The 18,032-nt window shown below is 42.9% G+C and overlaps 1 protein-coding gene across 1 annotated transcript in view; it reads left to right on the plus strand.

Annotated features, from left to right (window-relative positions):
- LOC148506254 (helicase senataxin-like) overlaps positions 1–18,032 on the plus strand; it is a 37,714-nt gene that overhangs the window by 1,214 nt on the left and 18,468 nt on the right. The window contains exons 2-7 of the mRNA XM_088447042.1: positions 4,682–4,901; positions 4,995–5,114; positions 5,289–5,460; positions 6,690–6,780; positions 7,094–10,924; positions 16,414–16,522. Of these exons, the coding sequence (XP_088303168.1) occupies positions 4,682–4,901; positions 4,995–5,114; positions 5,289–5,460; positions 6,690–6,780; positions 7,094–10,924; positions 16,414–16,522 (4,543 nt within the window). The remainder of the gene's footprint in view (positions 1–4,681; positions 4,902–4,994; positions 5,115–5,288; positions 5,461–6,689; positions 6,781–7,093; positions 10,925–16,413; positions 16,523–18,032) is intronic.

The following is an 18,032-nucleotide window of genomic DNA, read 5'->3' on the forward strand; positions in this document are numbered from 1 at the left end:
CTCTACCCTCTTTTATAAGTTAAATTAGCAAAAATACAATTGAGAGCGCTGGCAGACGGTTTTATATATAAAGAAAAAAATATTTTTTATCTGGTAAATCAGCTTAATGACATGCACACATTCCTTCACATTCAAAAATTCTCTATATACAAAAACACTTTCCCAATAAGAATACTTATTAAAAGTTCTCATGTAATTCACTGAACTAATTAGAACATACACCTCCAATGTTACTACTAAAATTATTTTCTACTAATATCTGTTATAGTAACCTGTTGCATTTAAAGCACACACAAAAAGATCACAGGTCTATAAACAGCAGATCTCATTTAGGATAAACAGAAACTGTTGTAGCTTTTTCACTTTTTAGCAGATCATGTGTATCCACTTGAGGCTTTTATTATCCTCCATTGATATTCTACTTTTCTGAAATATTGTATTTGACTTTTTAGTTCCAGCTAACGCCCTATATTTCCTTTTTTATACTGCAATTTTGTATAGATTTGTGAAAAAGCATGTCCGTTCTGTATTATCACTAAGTACACAGCAAACTGTTTTGTTTATGGCTGAATATACAGACACAGTGATAATTGGATCTTTTTAAGTTGCAAGGTTTTTCTTTAGATACAAATAATGTGCAGTTATGATTATAGCTGGCTACACAAGCACAGTGGCAATATAATCTCTCTTGCGAGATGTGAACGTATACTTTGTAAGAAAAAAATAAATAGATTGCATCCACAGATATATTTTTATCAGCGATATATGTATTTGCATGTATAAAACTGAATGCTTTGCATCCACCAGGTGTATGTATCAATGATATCTACGTTCCTATATAGTGTTCGCTCTAGCTCCAGCGGCAGGCAGCTAGAGAGTGCACTTCCGCGCACGCCGAAGGCGCGCCCGCGCTCCCACAAAGGGTGTGTGGCCATTGAAAAGGGGGCATGTCTATAAGAAGCGTCCCCTTTTCGTCACGCTTGGGGGCTTGCCCGGCTCTTATGGACACGCTGGGCAGCCCCCAAGCGCTGCTGAAAGCAAAAATAGATGCGTCTACTCACCGCCGGTGACCGGGTCACCGGCACATTTCCCCACCCGCGGGACACTGCGACCCGTGGGTGGAGATGGCTGTTTTAGCCGGTCGCTGCACGGTAAGGGCTGGGCGCTCCAGACGAAGGGCACGGCGCTGCGCCCAGCTAAAACAGCCTAGCGGGAACGCTACTATGCATAAATTGTAAAAAAGAATCCATCATGGCCATGAATAAAAAAAAAAATATTTTTATATTATCACCACATTTTTCCAACGCTATTTAAAAGAAGGGGGCCTTGTCCTCCACCTCATTCGGTGGGTGCCCTTTTCTTCCCTCTCTGCCACTCTGCTCCAGAGGTTAATTGTGATATTACAAACAGTCACTTATCTGAGCAGATCCGTATGCTGTCAGCAAGGGAACAGAGGGGGATTTCTGATAAGGGGAGCTCCGGAGCCTGTGGTCTTCAGCTGCTTTGTTCGAACAGGCAATAAAACATGTTTCTCCGCCTCTGCCTCAGTAGCATATCAAGTGGATACACATTATCTGCTAAAAAGTGAAAAAGCTGCAACTGTTTCTGTTTATCCTAAATGAGATCTGCTGTTTATAGACCCGTGATCTTTTTATGTGGGCTTTAAATGCAACAGGTTACTATAATAGATAATAGTGGAAAATATTTTTTTTAGTAGTAACATTGGAGGTGCATTTTCTAATGAGTTCATCAGTGAATTACATGTGAACGTTTAATAAGTGTTCTTATTGGAAAAGTATTTTTTTTTTTTTTTTGCATATTGAGAATTTTTTTAAATGTGAAGGAATGGGTGTATGTCATTAAGCTGGTTTAATAAGGAAACTAGATAAAAATAAAATATTTTTTTCTTTATATATAAAACTGTCTGCCAGCGCTCTCAATTTTGTATTTTTTTTTTTTATCTATCTAACTGGAATTACCGCCTTAGTCGCGTTATTCATATGTCTCAAAAGAGATCGTTTATATTTGGATATTGGCCAATTGGTTAGATTGAGAATCCAGAACTCAGGACCCTCAGGCACCCCATCGCCCACAATTTACTTAGCCAGCTGGATAACTTGAGTCCAGAAGGAATTGAGAGATGGACAGGACCCCCAGACGTGTGAGCCCACACTTCCATCACATCTCCAGCAGGTATTAGGAACCCCTGGAACCATTCTGCCTAAGGTACTGGGGCACCTGTACCACCTTGTAATAACTTTATATTGAGTCTCAAGGACTGATGCACTGAGAGATGATGCGTTTAGATACTGGAACACCGTGGACCATTGTTTTATCAGTGATCTGAATGCTCAATTCTGCATTCCATGCATCGGTAAACTTGGGTAGAGACTAGATATGGAATGGTGCAAAGGTGCCGTCTGTATACATAGTTCCTAAAAAGGAGTTGTATTGGAGTATTTTTAATGTTATTCCTTCAAGTAATATCGTCACGCGCTGATGTTATTTGCGAGGATTAACATTTTGCTTACTTTTAATGTTTTCCTAAAAGCATTCAATAAAGACTAGGGGCCTGATTCAGAGCCGGACGCAATTTGCGGACGGTCGTTCAGGAAAAGGAGGTGGCTATTCAAATGAACCGTTCGCTGTTTGCGGTCTGTTCACGCCTCTATGTCTGAACGAGCGAACAAGACTTGCGGTCATTTTTTGAAAAAATACGCCCCCTGGCCGCTCGCATCCTACGTCATGTCCGCTATTTATTAGATTAATCGAGTACATCGACCAGCGTATGAACTGCTCGCTATTCTTCTGGTTGGTTTTTGCTACCACAATCTTGCGAGCAGTTCTGGCTATAAAATAACCCAGTGGCGTGGTCAATGACGCTGCTGTTTTAATTATGCACACCCATAAAACGCCCGTTCTGACCTTTAAGCACGCCTGCGTTCGGATCTCCACTCCCCGTTTTCAAGCACCTTCCCCTGTTACCACCCACATACGCCTCCTCATGTCACTCAAAATAGCAGGCATTCGCTATTTAGCGAACAAACGATTTTCGGCCGCACTGACTGGTTCGCGCATGCGTATTACGATCCGTACGCATGCGCAGTTGTGCAAACATCGCTCGGAACGAACGAGCGGCCGCTTACGAGCAGCTCTGAATCAGGCCCTAGGGGCGAAATTTACTAAGCGGCGGGTTCCAAACCCTGGCTGTTTGATTTCCATTAGATGGCGGGTTCTAAACCTCCGGCGGTTTGGCGGCAGCTTCTAAATTACGCCAAAACCGCCGCTTAGTAATTTTAGCTCTAGCCCTATTCTATTTCTAAATGTGTTCTGACGGCGGTTTTGCAGCTGCTTTGGCCTTAGTAAATCTACGAATAGCAAAACTAATACCAAAATCCAAAGGTTTAGAACCCGCTGCTTAGTAAATTTCACCCTACGGTGTTCTCTTTGTTAATGTATCTTTGAGTGGTTCACACATGTTGAAACTTAAACTTCAGTCAGTGCCTTTTGTGCACTTGGTCTAAAATGGTCTTTGGAAGATGACCGGTTCTTATTTCTGCGTATGTTTTCCATCAACTGACGCTCTCAACTATGGCAGCTGGGGGGGAATGGACCAGGAACCGCTAAGACAGATCTTTATTTGCACAATGTGTACAAATGGAGATCACAGTTGAACTCTGTACAATGCAAAGACACTGACAACTGTACTGCAGCACTATCACCAGAGGTTTCCTTTATAGTAGCTGGATCTGGTGTCTTGCAGGGAGAGCGGTTTCTGGGCCTGATTAAGAGCCGCTCGTTCGCTCCGAGCGATGTTCGCACATCTGCGTATGGGTTTTAGTACGCATGCGCGAACCAGTCATTGCGGTCGAAAATCGTGTGCTCGCAAAATAGCAAATGCCTGCTAATTTGAGTGACAGAATGAGGCGTTTGTGGGCGGTAACAGGGGAAGGTGCTTGAAAACGGGGAGTGGAGATCTGAACGCAGGCGTGCTAAACGGTCAAAACGGGGCGTTTTAAAGGTGTGCATAATTAACATAGCAGCGTTATCAACCACGTCACTTGGTTGTCGTTTAGCCAGAACTGCTCGCATGATTGCGGTAGGAAAATCCAACCACAAGAATAGCGAGCAGTTCATACGCCTTTCGATGTACTCGATTAATCAAATAAATAGTGGAGATGACGTATGATGCGAGCGGCCGGAGGCGTTTTTTCCAAAATAGTGAGCGCATGTTTTGTTCGCTCGTTCAGACATAGAGGCGTCAACAGACCGCAAAGAGTGAGCGCTTAATTTAAATAGCCAGCCCCTTTTTCTGAACGAGCGGCCGCAAATAGCGCCCGGCTCTGAATCAGGCCCTCTGTACTGCATACAAGCGGTTATTAAATCCTTGCTGATATGGATGTTGATAGTAGCAGCTTTTATAGTTACTGACAGGTTCCATAAGCACTCAAAAGTGCCCCATCCCATATAATATATTATCGGCAAATGTCTCTAATCGGTTGATTTGAGTTTATTTCTGATTACCTAGTTTACACAATACAGAAAAACCACAATGTAGCACTATTGACTAACCAATATTGCAGTTCCAAGAATCATCGGCTAGGTTTTAATCTTCATGTTAGTGTTGAGTGTTGGTCTTCACAATTTGTTTAAAGCTCAGCCCGTTCTTTTTCTCCATCAGATCCGGCGCTGGGCCATTTTGACTGCTAGGGCTCAGGGAAAGGTGGACCGGGATGATTACTATGATTTGCAGGAAGTATTTACCTGCCTCTTTAAGGTAATAGAACTCGGCTTGTTTGAGAATCCTGACATTTACGTGAATGCGGAGCTAGAAAAAGGAAAACTGATCCTCTTACCTGATCATTTATATGACACCACCAACTACAAGAACTACTGGCTGGGTATGTGCCTTCCAAGGTTCCTGTTGACACTGTATCACAGACCTGTTTTACACATCCTATGACCCTGCCCATGCCTCCATCTCATCTCTGTAGGTATCTGCATGTTACTGACTGTACTTGAGGAACAAGCTATGGACTCCTTGTTACTAGGACCTGACAAACAGAATGATTTCATGCAGTCCATCCTTCACGTCATGGAGAAACAAACAGAAGGTAAGCTCAGTGACCATCAACGGTCTGACCGTTACATCGAGAGCCTGAAATGCAGAAGGGAATATACTCCATTGCTAAGAGAAACGGCTGGTGTAAAGTTGGACAATATGAAATCGCTTGCTAGCCTAACTAGTGTGTTTTTGTTTTTTGTTTTTTTGCTGTATTCTAATTCAGATGAAAGCACAAATCCCTTCTGGCCTGCACTCCATTGCTTTATGCTGATCCTCGATCGCTTGGGTTCCAAAGTGTGGGGACAGCTGATCGATCCTATCCAGGCTTTTCAAACCATCATAGCAAGTCCAAGTTACAACAGCGAGATCGATAAAATAAAGGAAAGCTGCAAAAGGTCTCTTTCTAAATTATTACTGTGAAACCACATTTTCTCAAATAAACTTCTCCCCCTCCTGATAACGCAAAGATGGTTTCTCCTCCACTGAACAGGAGGACACAACTATCCCCTCCAGGGAGAGTATCTTCTCGCTCAAATGGCGCCACCTCTGGCACATCAGTGCTGACAGACCCTAGATGAACTGAAAAAAAAATGCACATATTCTAAAGAGAGGAGAAAACCCTTTTTTGAATTTTTTTTTTTTCTTGGTTATCAGCCTAGCAATAGGATGATGGTTTATTTCCAGTACAAAGTTCAAACAGTTTTTATAAACCTTAAGTATTTAATATCCATATCATAACCATTTTGGTTAATACTTCATCAGGAGGTCATTGTGCTAGGTAGGATAGATGGGGAGTGTAAACAAAGGAATGTGTTTCATGCTGGCTCCTAAGATTGATTTATTTATGTTTTTGCTACTATAGGGAAAGCATTTCTTCACTAGAGTATGTCCTGACAGTGGTGGAGGCTGTATTCCAGGCCACTGTCTCGCTCCCAGTCCTACTGCCATCATGTGGGTTTTTTTTTTTTGTGACATTATGTGATGGGCCAGTTTAGTGGTTATGAGAACCCTGCTTTACCAGGTCACTCTCCTTTCAAGGATTTGGGTCCACACTCCCCCTTTATTTTCCCTTCTTTGTGGCTAGCTTAGTAGGCTTCATCCAGGTGGTTGTTGCTTATTATTTGGTATTGCAGATTTTTTTCCTCACTGTGCTTTCTTTTCCCAAATTTTACAACATGAATATTGCCGCCTTTGTTATGAGGTGTAGTAGTTGTCTGTTCGTGTATGGGCATAGTTTCCCTTCCATTGAGGGTGGCTTCGGCTCATTTTCCTACTGTTCATAGAGAAAAGTGGCTTTTTATGCTTGCCGTTTATTTAGTAATTTTTTTTTTTAGATTTCATTTTTTTTCATCCTATGGCGAGATAGACCAATACCTGGAAATGCCTGCTCTCCATTGTAGTCCTTCCCCTCTTTTTTTTTTTTTTTCTTGTCCCCTTGCTGTGCTTAGTATGGGGGGAAGGAACCACCAGTTATTATTAGGGGTGAAACATAACCCACTGTCTGTATTGCACATCTTTAACACCCTACATCCTTGGAGACAGCGATTTAAGGTCAATAAACCTCCTATAGCGATGAGATGTAAAAATAACAAAGGTACAATTTCAAGTTTTTGTTTCCTAATAGGCCAACTAAGTGTGAACCTGATTCGGATGGTGAGGACTTGGTGTCATGCAGCCAGATTGTGTACAATTGTAAAACCGAGAAAGTAAAAAAGGTAAAGCTATCTTTTGCGTACCACGAATGTGGTGTTTTATTTTACAATTTCACATTTGGCTAGTTATATCAATATAAATGCAAAAAAAAATAAGGGGAAAGTTTCAGAAATTGGCAAATAGAGCTGCTCCATCTGGTCACTGTGTAGTCCCATAATTTGTGTGGAACAGCCAACCAATCCTTAGCCATAGGTATTGCTGTTTGTCTCGTTGTTTTACATCTATGGATTATAGATATAGCTTTTTATGTATCCTATATAGAGATAGAGACCTTTAATTAAAATGCATTTATAATATAATGTTCTTCATTTACAGGACACTGGACGGAAAAGTGTAGTTTGCAACGATTATAGTCCCAACATGTATGAAGAGATGCAGAGTCTATCCAATATCCTTCAGTCTGACATTGGCCAAGATATGCGAGTCCACAATAGCACATTCTTGTGGTTCATTCCATATGTTCAGTCTGTCATGGACCTTAAAGACTTGGGAATCGCTTATATAATGGAAGTGATTCACCACCTGTACTCTGAAATAAAGTATGTCCTCAGTCAGAGAGTTGATCAGGTTGACAAAGTTGCAGAACTGTTTATCAGGGTCTTGGTGTCTATAATTGAATTGCACAGGAACAAAAAGTGTCTCCATTTTCTCTGGGTGAGCTCACACAAGTGGGTTGAAGCCCTTGTGAAATGCACTCTAATTCCAAACAAAGACGCTGGCTGTAGATCCAACTCAAAAATAACATCGACCACCTCCTCATTGTGTTCCTCCCCAAACTCGCAGACCCCTTCTTCTGTCCAGATTGCCTGCATCCAGTGTATCAGAAATCTCTTGCGTGAAGGTTTCCAGCTGGGACAGCAGGCGACTTGCAAACCGTACCTAGACAAACTCAATCTCCTCATGAGGGCGAACGTTTTGCGTAATCTAGAACTCAACAAGACCGAGGTTCAAGGTTTACAAACGTGCCTCACACAGATCATTAAAAGTGTTAAGGACAGGGCTTCCACAATTCCTAATTCCCCTCTGGAACAAGCCACCACAAGTAAGGCTCATTCTGTTCCTTTCATTAAGACAGAAAGGATTGATGATGATGATGACTGGTATGGATCCAGCAGTAGTTCTCCCCTACCGTCACCAGAGCTCAAGTTTTCCTCAGATCATGGATTGGAAGAACTCTTTCCTGTTAAAAAAGAACCTCCAAATGAACGAAATACAGGAGCAGAACTTGTTTGCTCGCCTGGATCGGTTTTAAAGGCTTCAGTTAAAAAGTCACGGGTGCAGGAAACAGAAGATCTGACTGTCCCTAAAGCTGAGCTTTCATCAGTCCAGGACAAGTTTAAACCACAAAAAGACCTGATCGGTTGGCAGTCCAAACTATCAAAAGTCATGGCGAAATCTTCAAATGTGATGGTCCGAAAGAGTTCGGCCAACGAAGGTAAAACGAGTAGCAGTGAAAATTCTAGTACAATTAAAATTTTAGCTCAAAGCAATGTACACATTAAAAGGGAGCAGGATTTCGGTCTAAAAGCAAAACCTTTTGGTAATGATTGCGACACAGATGAAGAGGATTCTGACGACGATCTACCTCTGACAGAGATTAAAAAAAAATTTGAGGAGAAACTTAAACCATCTCTTCCCAATAAGCTTCAAGTAAGTGAAGAGTTTAAACGACTGTCTTTAGAAAATAATCCAAACACAATGCTTTTAAAGAGGGAGTTTCAAGACGGGCGCAAATCGAAATCTTCAAATGATTGGGGGATGCATAGCGAAACCGATGATGATCTTCCCTTGTCTGAGGTAAAAAGAAAGCTGCTACTTAAAACGTCAAAAAAGCCGACCCTTACCGATTCCCAGGTGGATCACGATCTCGATCATTTATCGTTGGCGGCACAAGCGAAAACTTTGAGCTTTGATTCCAGCCAAGAGGACATGGATTCACAAGATTTCTGTACTATAGAGAGGAAAGTTAAGGGGGCCGCCAGATCTGTATTTATTGAAGACTCCTCTGATCAGGTCATAACCATCTCTGACGACTCTTCTGACGATGCGCAAAAAGTTTCTCCTAAATCTATTAAAATGGAGAAACCCGAAACTTTCCAAGATGATGCTTTAGCTGGTGTTGCACCCAAGAAACAAATTAAAACTGAACCTGGTTTTGCAAATTGTGACGAATATAATTCGCAGTGTTTTGAATTTGAAACTGAGGATGATATTTACTCTGCCTGGGAAGACCCACAGTTGGAGGAGCAAATGCCCATCCTGCAAGAAAAAGAATGCACAAATCCTGACACAATTACCGCCCATGATAGCGATGTTGACTTGAATAATTTTGATCAGTGGGGTTATGATACAGATTATATTTGTGATGATGTAATCGAAAAGGCGGCAGAAGATGCTGAAAGACAGTTTAAACAAAGTACCTCTGCTGCAAAGGTTCAGACAGCAGCTAAATGTTCCATTAATAAATCATTGAATAAATGTTTGAGTTCAAATTCATTTTCTACGAAAAGGTCACATGAGTCTGCTACTACAAGTGTTAAACCAGCTTCTAAAAGCAAACTTGCAAAAATCCCAAAAGTAACTTCCTCGATTCGCCCAATGACGACCGAGACTAAGAAATTGCATGATTCTGGAAAGAAAAGGAAAATTCAGAATGTTAAAATAAACAAAACTAAAAGCCCATTGAAGACCATTTCAGATGTTAGGAAGCCTGGAAGTCCAGACAAAGCATTACCTGCTGTGGTTCCACCAAAGAAGGTACGCCAGTGTCCTGAACCAACCACAACCGCTGAAAGCCTTGGCTTAAAGAAACCTCCTAGAAAGGCTTTCAACTTGTCCCAACGCTCCCTTGATTGCCTAACACATTTGCGTAACCATGGGAAGTCAGCAGGGCTTTTTGAGGCCAAGAGATCAAAGACAAAGCTCACTTCTCCAAAGTCCTTATTGGTGAAAGGGAACAAGAAATTGTTGGCTTGTCAAGAGGTTCAGTTCCATCGTCAGTCTAGACCTAAGGAGACAGATAAAATAAGAAAGCCAAGTAACAATTTGGAGAACAGTGCCCGAAATGTAGAGACATCTGCAAAGGAAAATGTGTGCAAAATGGAAGAGGCCGCTTCTGTTCAGAAAAAACAGGGCAGAACTAAGACAAATGGAGACTTTTCCAGAAAGAAGGAACACCACAGCCATAGGTCTTTGGAAGCAACTAAAAGTAGTTTGCATACGTCCACAAATAGTGCTTCTGAAGCTACAAAGGTAGATGGCTCCAATGGATCTCCATGGGCCAATGAAGTTCAACAGCCTGCTTCTTTGCAAGAGGATAATGTCCAGTCTTCTACTGTCGCAGAAACTAAGGAAGATGATAATGATGACCACTACGGTGATTTATTTTTAACTCAGACTGATCCACTTGATATGGAATTGTGTTCACAGGTTGAGTCTGATATATGCATTGGAACGCTTCATGATAGCAATACATCCAGCATGTTGGATACCTTTGCACCTGTTCCTGAGGTGGCACAGATGTCAAAATGCAAACACATTGGTTGTCTCGAGTCCGCCAAAGTTCCTGGTGGTTTCTGCCCTAAACATGCCGTATCGGACAATGCAAATGATCACCTCTTTGCCAAACCTGGATTGCCCCCTTCTCTTCAGAAATTTACCAAACCTTCCACGACTAAAGTTTTTGGTTCTGGGATGACTTCTCGGACCGCAATCCTCACGAAGGATCTGGAAAACCTGAAGCATCCAGTGGTTCCAAAGGCTAAAGCTCAGCCAGCAAAGACCCCAATTTGTAGAGCAGCTATTCCCCCACATGGCCAAAACAAGGCTCCAGTATCCCACAGTACAAGTAATGTTTTGCAACCTCTTATCAACCAAAATAATGTCCCTCTACAGCCCACTTTGAACAGTGCTTCAGACACTGGGAAGTCTCCTGCTGCCAGTAGCTGCCTACAACACCGTGAACAAGTTTGGCTCACGCGGGAGATTCTACGGTGGACATTTGAGATGTTTGACAACATGTCTCAGTTTGGACCGCCTAACAATCTCTGCCGGTTACCTCTGCTGAAGGTGCCTCTCAAGTTTTCTGGCTTCGATGAGTATTTTAATGTTTTTGTCCCCTTGATGCTGCTCAACACTTTTGAATCGGTAAGAGGCATTTTGGCAACTGTTTTTTTCTATGTTTTCATATTCGGGAGACATCAAGTCCCTAGGAATCTCTTCATCCAAGATAATAAAGCCAGTCAATGAATCTCGGCATAGACACTGGTTCCTAGAGAATTGATAGATTACATTCTAATAAGTTTAGTATTTTAGATTTAGCCAAAAGTATAGCTATGGGCCAGGTGCATTCGTAGAATTGTATTTATTTAATTTTTTTCTTTTACATTTTTGTTTGCTTTTTTATTTTATATTTTATTTTTATTTTATACTTGCATTAAGAAATTTTCATAGCGCTAATCAAGAACTTTAGAGGGTGTACAGAGGCCGTGGAAGGGAGATATTCTATGTAGAAAATATTTCTATTCTAATGCAAGTCTAAAGAACTAGTTGAGGTTTAAGAAACATATCATAAATAGATGTTTGGCTGTGATCACTGGGGAATTTTTATCTTATATATATATTGGTCTACAGGGTATCTTTAGAAGCAATTGGCTTGCGGTTGACTAAAATGGTACATTCTTCTACCATCCAATCTGGGGGACACTGCTAGACTGTGGGTTAGAGGGGATGACGCAATGAGTGGGTGCTAAATAGTTAACAAACTAGAACTATGCTATAGGTTTATATATCCCTGAGGGGGTATATTTATAATTATATGTATAATATGTTCCATAAGGTTGATGTACTATCTCCTTTTGGACAAATAGACATCTAGTATTCGTCATATGTATTATACAGGTTTACATATCACTCATGTTGTAACGTATACATCATAGGTACAATGTTTATATAACGCCGGTGTACTATTTTGCTTCCAGAGTGAATAGACATTTGATATTCCTCGTATGTCTGGTACATGTTTATATATAACGGTGATGTTATATGGTATACATCATAGTGTACTATGTTTTATATACTGTTTATGTCCTCTGTCTCACCCCAGAGCAACTGGACAACTAGTATACATCAAATATAATATAATATGTTTATATAACGTTGATGATAACGATTGCTTCTTTGAGAGTGAAAAGGCATCTGGCCTGCATTAACTGTAGGTTACATGTTTGCATAAAACTGACAAGGTATGGCATCGTTCATTTGTATACTAGGTTTTCTTATAATGCTGATTATGTACTATCCCTCCCCCTGAGCATTTAGACATTGGTTCTAGGCTCCATCGGCTACTTTTGGTTTCTGACGCAATGCAGTAATCTTATACTGTGAGGGTCAGTTTCTCTGTCCTGGTTTAATGATTCTGCATGAATGAGTGTAGATTATCCTGTAGCTGTGTAGAACCAGATGACAAGAATGCAGTTTTTGCGGACGATCGCTATTACCGCACGTCTGGAGCTTATACGCCTTGGGCAGTTTCCTCATGACACTGCAAAGGTCAGTGTGGACTCTCCTAGATGACCACAAGTTGGATGTCTCTGTGCTTTGCTGTCCAGTTTCCTGGGTGAGAATAGAACTGCCCCCCACCCCCCTTTTTTTCCAATTGGAAGGGAATCCATTAAAGGGGTTCTTCCTGCTATTTCCAGCGGTCCATAACCCCACAGGGAGCACCTTTTTAGGATGTCTTCTCTTGCAGGTGACCTCTCTCCTGTTATGTAGGTTTTACTCTTAGACAGAGGTGAGGCTTTTGAATCTGAGTGGTGGGGTCCGTATGTTTGGGCTATTATTAGGCCACTGGAAGTGTTGAGATATATATATAATTTTTTTTTTTTCTTCTCGTCATCTATTTTTAGTGTCTGCGAGTTGGTGTCATGCTGGCACATGTCTGTAAAGGACACAGGCAGTGGCATTTTTCCCCACTTACAAATTGTATCTGTCCTACCCTTTTATGTGATGCCATTCAAAGGACATGGCCATATAATGTGTAGCCATTGCCATTCTTAAGGTTTCATTTGCAATATCAATGTATGTCCCAGGGCTCACAGCTCCTTCCTAGGTCCTGGTGTTGCATTTGAGTCGGGTTATAACTTTCTGGTTTAGTAATTGGCTAATCTTAGCGGTGACTTGTAAGGGATCATTGCGCTCAGCCATGACCAACTGATTAGGGTTTGGCAAGGGTCCTCTATTTCTATGTTCCTTGTGCTGACTGGTTTCACGCTAGGTCTCCTTCCTTGGGGATGCTACTCTTGCAGGATAGATTCCTCCTTCTCAGTGGTCAGCCTTTGCTTTGGAAGCTTTCAAGGGCTCCATGTAAGCTGTTCCTTTGTAAAGGGAGTTCCTGTCTGCCAATGTTTCTTCCCTGGCTGCAAGGTCAGAGTCCATTCCCCTGACTTTATCTGGGTTGCAGGTGCTTGGGTGTTCAGTGGTGCTGCAAATGCCAGGTCCGCCTTGGGGAAATACGAACATGTTCACTGGTCCTCTGATTTGTAGTATGGGACCTAAGCACTCTCAAGAGTAGCTGTCTACTTCCTATATGGGACACACTTTATGGTGGAGCCATTTACCTTGTCTAATGCTCCCTTTAGGATTCTTTGGAAGGTGCAGGTTCTAATCACACTTCCTTTAGGACAATGGCCTATCCTTACTGTTGATGTACCGCCTTTTTCTGGGTGGTTCCCGTGGCATCCATGGGATTCCCCATATTCATCAATTAGGCAAACATTGGTAGAAAGGTCTCGCATCTGGTCATGTCGACTTCACCTTTATTCATTGCCTTTTATGGCCTATATTTGTATATGGCTTGAATTGTTGGAAGTTCCCTTACAGCTCTGGGCCTTCTGTTGATTTATCTGCAGTTTTCTGTTTTCAGGGCTGCTTTGATGCCCTTCTGCAGTTGCCAGGGTGTCGCAGTACTCCCCTGTGAGGACGTTTTGTTTGAGCTGTTTTGTGTCACTGCTTGGGTGGCTTCTCGTTATGATTGTTCCCACATTTTGGTGGTATCCATCTTGAAAGCCCTCGCTGGTTCCAGTGTCTGGTTTTCTTGGGACTTCGGATCCTGGAATCAGTTGATACCAGTTTTGCCACGATGATAACCGCTTTTTGTTTGTTGGTGGACGGCTCAGCTGCGCTCACACTTGTCTCTGTCAGGAACTTGTCTAGGTGGAATGGTTCATGAAGTAGGAGTGCTAGAAATTCAGATTTGCGTTTATGATTTTGAGGGTGGTCTGCTGCCATGTCCAACCCTGAGATACATTATTGCAGTTTGAGGGGTTTTGATTAAGCCTTGCTAAAGTCCTGTCCGAAGCTGGTGTGCAGGGTTGCAGTTTTGGGTCTTATGGTTGAGTCTCCCTGAGGTCTTCTCATTAGTTTTTCTATGAAAGGCCTAGTTCTTTTCCCCTATGGCTTTGATCAGGTCAATTGATGGAGCTCTTGAGTCCTAGCGTCTCTTGGATTGTGGCCTTCATGGATAGGGGTACATTCAGTTTTTCAGACTACAGCCAATTTTCTTTTGAGTTGCTTATTGCTCTGTTTCATTTTTTGATGCGGGTTGCCTTTTGGTTCCTTTTGTCTGTCCCATTGATGGACAGACTGGTCTAGTTTTCTGCTGGGCAGTCCATAAGCTACGGTGTGGGCCTTGACACTGTGTTTTAGAAAGTCTTCCAGGGAAGGAGCTTTAATTTTAGTTTCTTCAGTTGGAAAAACATAGTTCCTTTGTTTTGCTGGTTCTCCTTCTGGCTCAGATTCCAACGCTCATCGGTTTATCTTGGAGACTGCCACCATCCAGGTGTTCCATGCAATTATGACTTGCTTTGTTTTTTCCAGTGAGCTTGTCCTTCATTTTTTTTTTCCCCACTGGTTTGGTGTTAGAGCCATTAGGGCTCACACTCGAGTGATGCGGGTTCTTGAGCGGTAAAGCTTGGTGCAAGGCCGTCACCTGCTCCTCTGTACACACTTTTGCCTTTATTCCTTGAATTCCATTCATGGCTCCTGAGCTGCCAATTGGTGTATAGCTTTGCGACTGGCTTAGACACTGCGTTCACTCCCTGTTGCTGCTTCTGTATTTGGATAGACTTTTTCTTCTCCGTACTGCTTTGTTCGTTAAAGACTGTGGGACTGATTCATTAAGGATCGCTATTGCGATCGCAGCTCTGTAATCGCACGTAGGTCTGCTGCGAAAATATGCTAATGAATGCAATTGCAATGTCGTCGCACTACCAACATATAGTGTTCACTCTAGGTCCGGCAGCAGGCAGGGCGCCGAACCTAAAGATAGGGCACTTCTCCGTGCGCTGCAAAAAGGGGGTGTGGCCAAAGAATAGGGGAGTGTCTTATGATGCGTCCCCTTTTCGTCACTCCTGGGGGCGTGCCTGGCACTTACGGACATGCCGGGCAGCCCCATAGCGCTGTGGTCACTGTGAATGGATGCCTGGCGCATGCACCCGCCATCCATTCACCGGCGGTGACCGTTGCGCCGCCGTTTTAGCCACCCGCGGGTCGCTGCGTCTCGCGGGTGGAGACAGAACCCGCAGGCTGTCTCAGTGGGGTGCCGCGCCCTGTCCTATTTTTGAACGGCAGAAAGCACCCTCCCCTACATCTCACATCCGTAATACCTTGCAAACCTCCATAAACATCGGTAACATCGAGTACCATCGGCCCCTCACTCAGAATTACAGCAGCCCTGACCCTACTTAGAAATTGCTTCCCTCGTTGCACACAGTAAGTACTCAAGCTGCGTATGCAGTCGCAATGGCTAACTTATGGACACCCATGCGACGGTGTTCAAACTGACAGGCTCTACGTGGTCTGTGCGATTGGAGTGATGCCTTCGCGCACTGCGCAGCAATCGGCCAACTGCGTACGCGGTTGCAGTTGTGATACTTGATGAATCAGGCCCTGTCTTCTAAGTTCTAGAGAGGTGGATGGGCTTAGAGGGTTGGAGCCTAGTTCTAGTTTGTTCAATAAGTAGTATCTGCTCCTTGTCGTCCCCCACAGTCTAGCAGTGTCCCCAAGTGTAGTGGTCTTCCATTTTTCTTTTTTTCCTTGTTTGCACACACATGCATGTAGAGGTCACAAGATCACAGACAGTACATTTCATCTAGAGCACTGATATCCAGAATTAAAGTGAGCGCTGATTTTCAGTTATATCGTACATGCAGCTGTAAACCTCACGTCACTTTGAGGAGCACTGCTACACATGGTAGTGAGGAGTGAAACACTATTGCCGGTGTTGCTAAAGAAGGTTTTCTTTTAGACCTGTATCAGTATATTTTGGACATGTTGCTGTAAATTGCACAAAACGAAAGAACCTTTTACCAAGAACGCGACCTAAATACTCTACCTCTATTTGTTCCTCCCTATCCGGACTAGTGTCATGCTTCTGATGACCATGGGGGGCAGTCTGTTTTTTTTTTCGTTTTTTTTTCTTGTTTCCTTTTAATGTAACTAATTCTGTATTGCATTATTTGTGTGTTAATGATGTGCTTTGTTTTTGTTTTTTTAACAATGACTTTTTTTTTTTATATTTGTAAGCTTTTGCAAGCTCTTATAAGCATTGATCTTTTTCATCTGTTTGTATTGAACAGCTGGCACAAGAATGGATAGTAAAGCAACGGGCACTCAATAGCCATATGCACAAGCTGTACCTGCAGAATTTCTGCCTCGACAGCCTGCTGAACCGGGGAGAGTTTCAAGGTGAGATGTGTGAATGTAAAGTCTTTACAATCCTTACATAGAGAACTTCATCTGAGAAGTCCCGGCACCAGAGACTTTCTGTAACTAAAAACCAAAACGGCATGTGCTTAAATATTCTAGGACATCAGGATAGGAGGGGGGGGGTGAGGAATGTACTAAACCCATGAAGATAAAGTGGAGCGTGATAAAGTACAAACCAATCGGCTCCTAAATGCCATGTGTGATACCCTAAAATGGGGCAATACTTCACTGTGCACATTGCAAATTAATATCTGAGGATCAGGGGACTCCCATGTCAGACTAACCTCCCCATCTGCTGTAGAATACATAACACTAATTATCGGGTACATACCTGCGATGATCTTGCCGGAATATACCTTGAAAGTCAGGTACAGCACTTCCAGTAAGAGCTGTCCTTGACAATAGAGGGACTTGCGGTTTATGACTCGGAAGTCCCTCTGACGTCATTCTGCGCGAACAGCTGGGATGCACCCGATTGGATCCCTCTTAGGAGGCATCACGAAAAGAAGCCCATAGGGTTCTGTTGGGTAACGCCATCTAAAGATGGCGTTACCCACCGGGACCAAACTCCACATTCCGGAGTTTGGTACTTATGAGAAATGCGGTAAAACCCCTGAAAAACAGTATTTGCGGGGGTCTTACCGCACTTTTGCCCCAAGTATATCCCGCCCTGTGTGTGTGTTACTTGTAGACTTTATAGGACGGTATAGATCCAGACTTCAGGAAGAGTTTGAACACTGAAGCTGGGAAGGGGGGAAATTGGCCCCTATATTTGCACTCCAGTTCTAGCTTGGTGACCTTAGGATGTGGCTTTAGGCTGTGCTCTATTCCTTATGCAGAGAGAGGAATGATTGATGAGCTGGGCTCCCCTATAAAGGTATGTCTGACCCCAGAGAGGAATTTTCCCAGCTTAAGTCCCTACTGTAACTAGTTTGTTTTCATTGTTGCAAGGCTTCGCTGCCCAGCGTCCAGAATGAGCCACATTGCACTGTATGCATTCACCACTGGCTGTGGCCAATTTCAATCTTTTTCATGCCACTGCTTAGAGCCCAAACATGTGCAATTGGTAGTAACATCCTTGGAAGGCCTTTGTTCATGTTAGATAACTTGGCAGCTGCTCCCCTTTCAGATTCTCCGAGGGGTAGGGTCTCCCTCCAGAATCTGCATGGACTGACTGGCTCCTTGGCCGTTTAAGATAAAAATCCCTATAGCGCCCCAGTTTTTTGTTTTCCTCAATCACCTTCCTATATTGCGGTTGTCCAAGCACCTAGCGTGTTCACTAAAGTCATGGTGGCTTTCCCGTTATCACAGAGAACCATAATTCCCTTCCTGGATGATCTTCTAATCAAGGCTCGGTCACCTCAGGAGAGTAGTGGCAGCCTACACCTGACCCTAAGCACTCGGAGTCCTGGTTGGTTTAATTAAGTAGTCTCCCTTTTTCTCTGTATAGAAAATGACCACCTAGAAGGTTTCAACTCTTCAAATCTGG

This window comes from Taudactylus pleione, unplaced genomic scaffold (genome assembly GCF_031769625.1).
Source record: "Taudactylus pleione unplaced genomic scaffold, aTauple2 ptg000412l, whole genome shotgun sequence".
In the NCBI taxonomy this organism is placed as follows: Eukaryota; Metazoa; Chordata; class Amphibia; order Anura; family Myobatrachidae; genus Taudactylus; species Taudactylus pleione.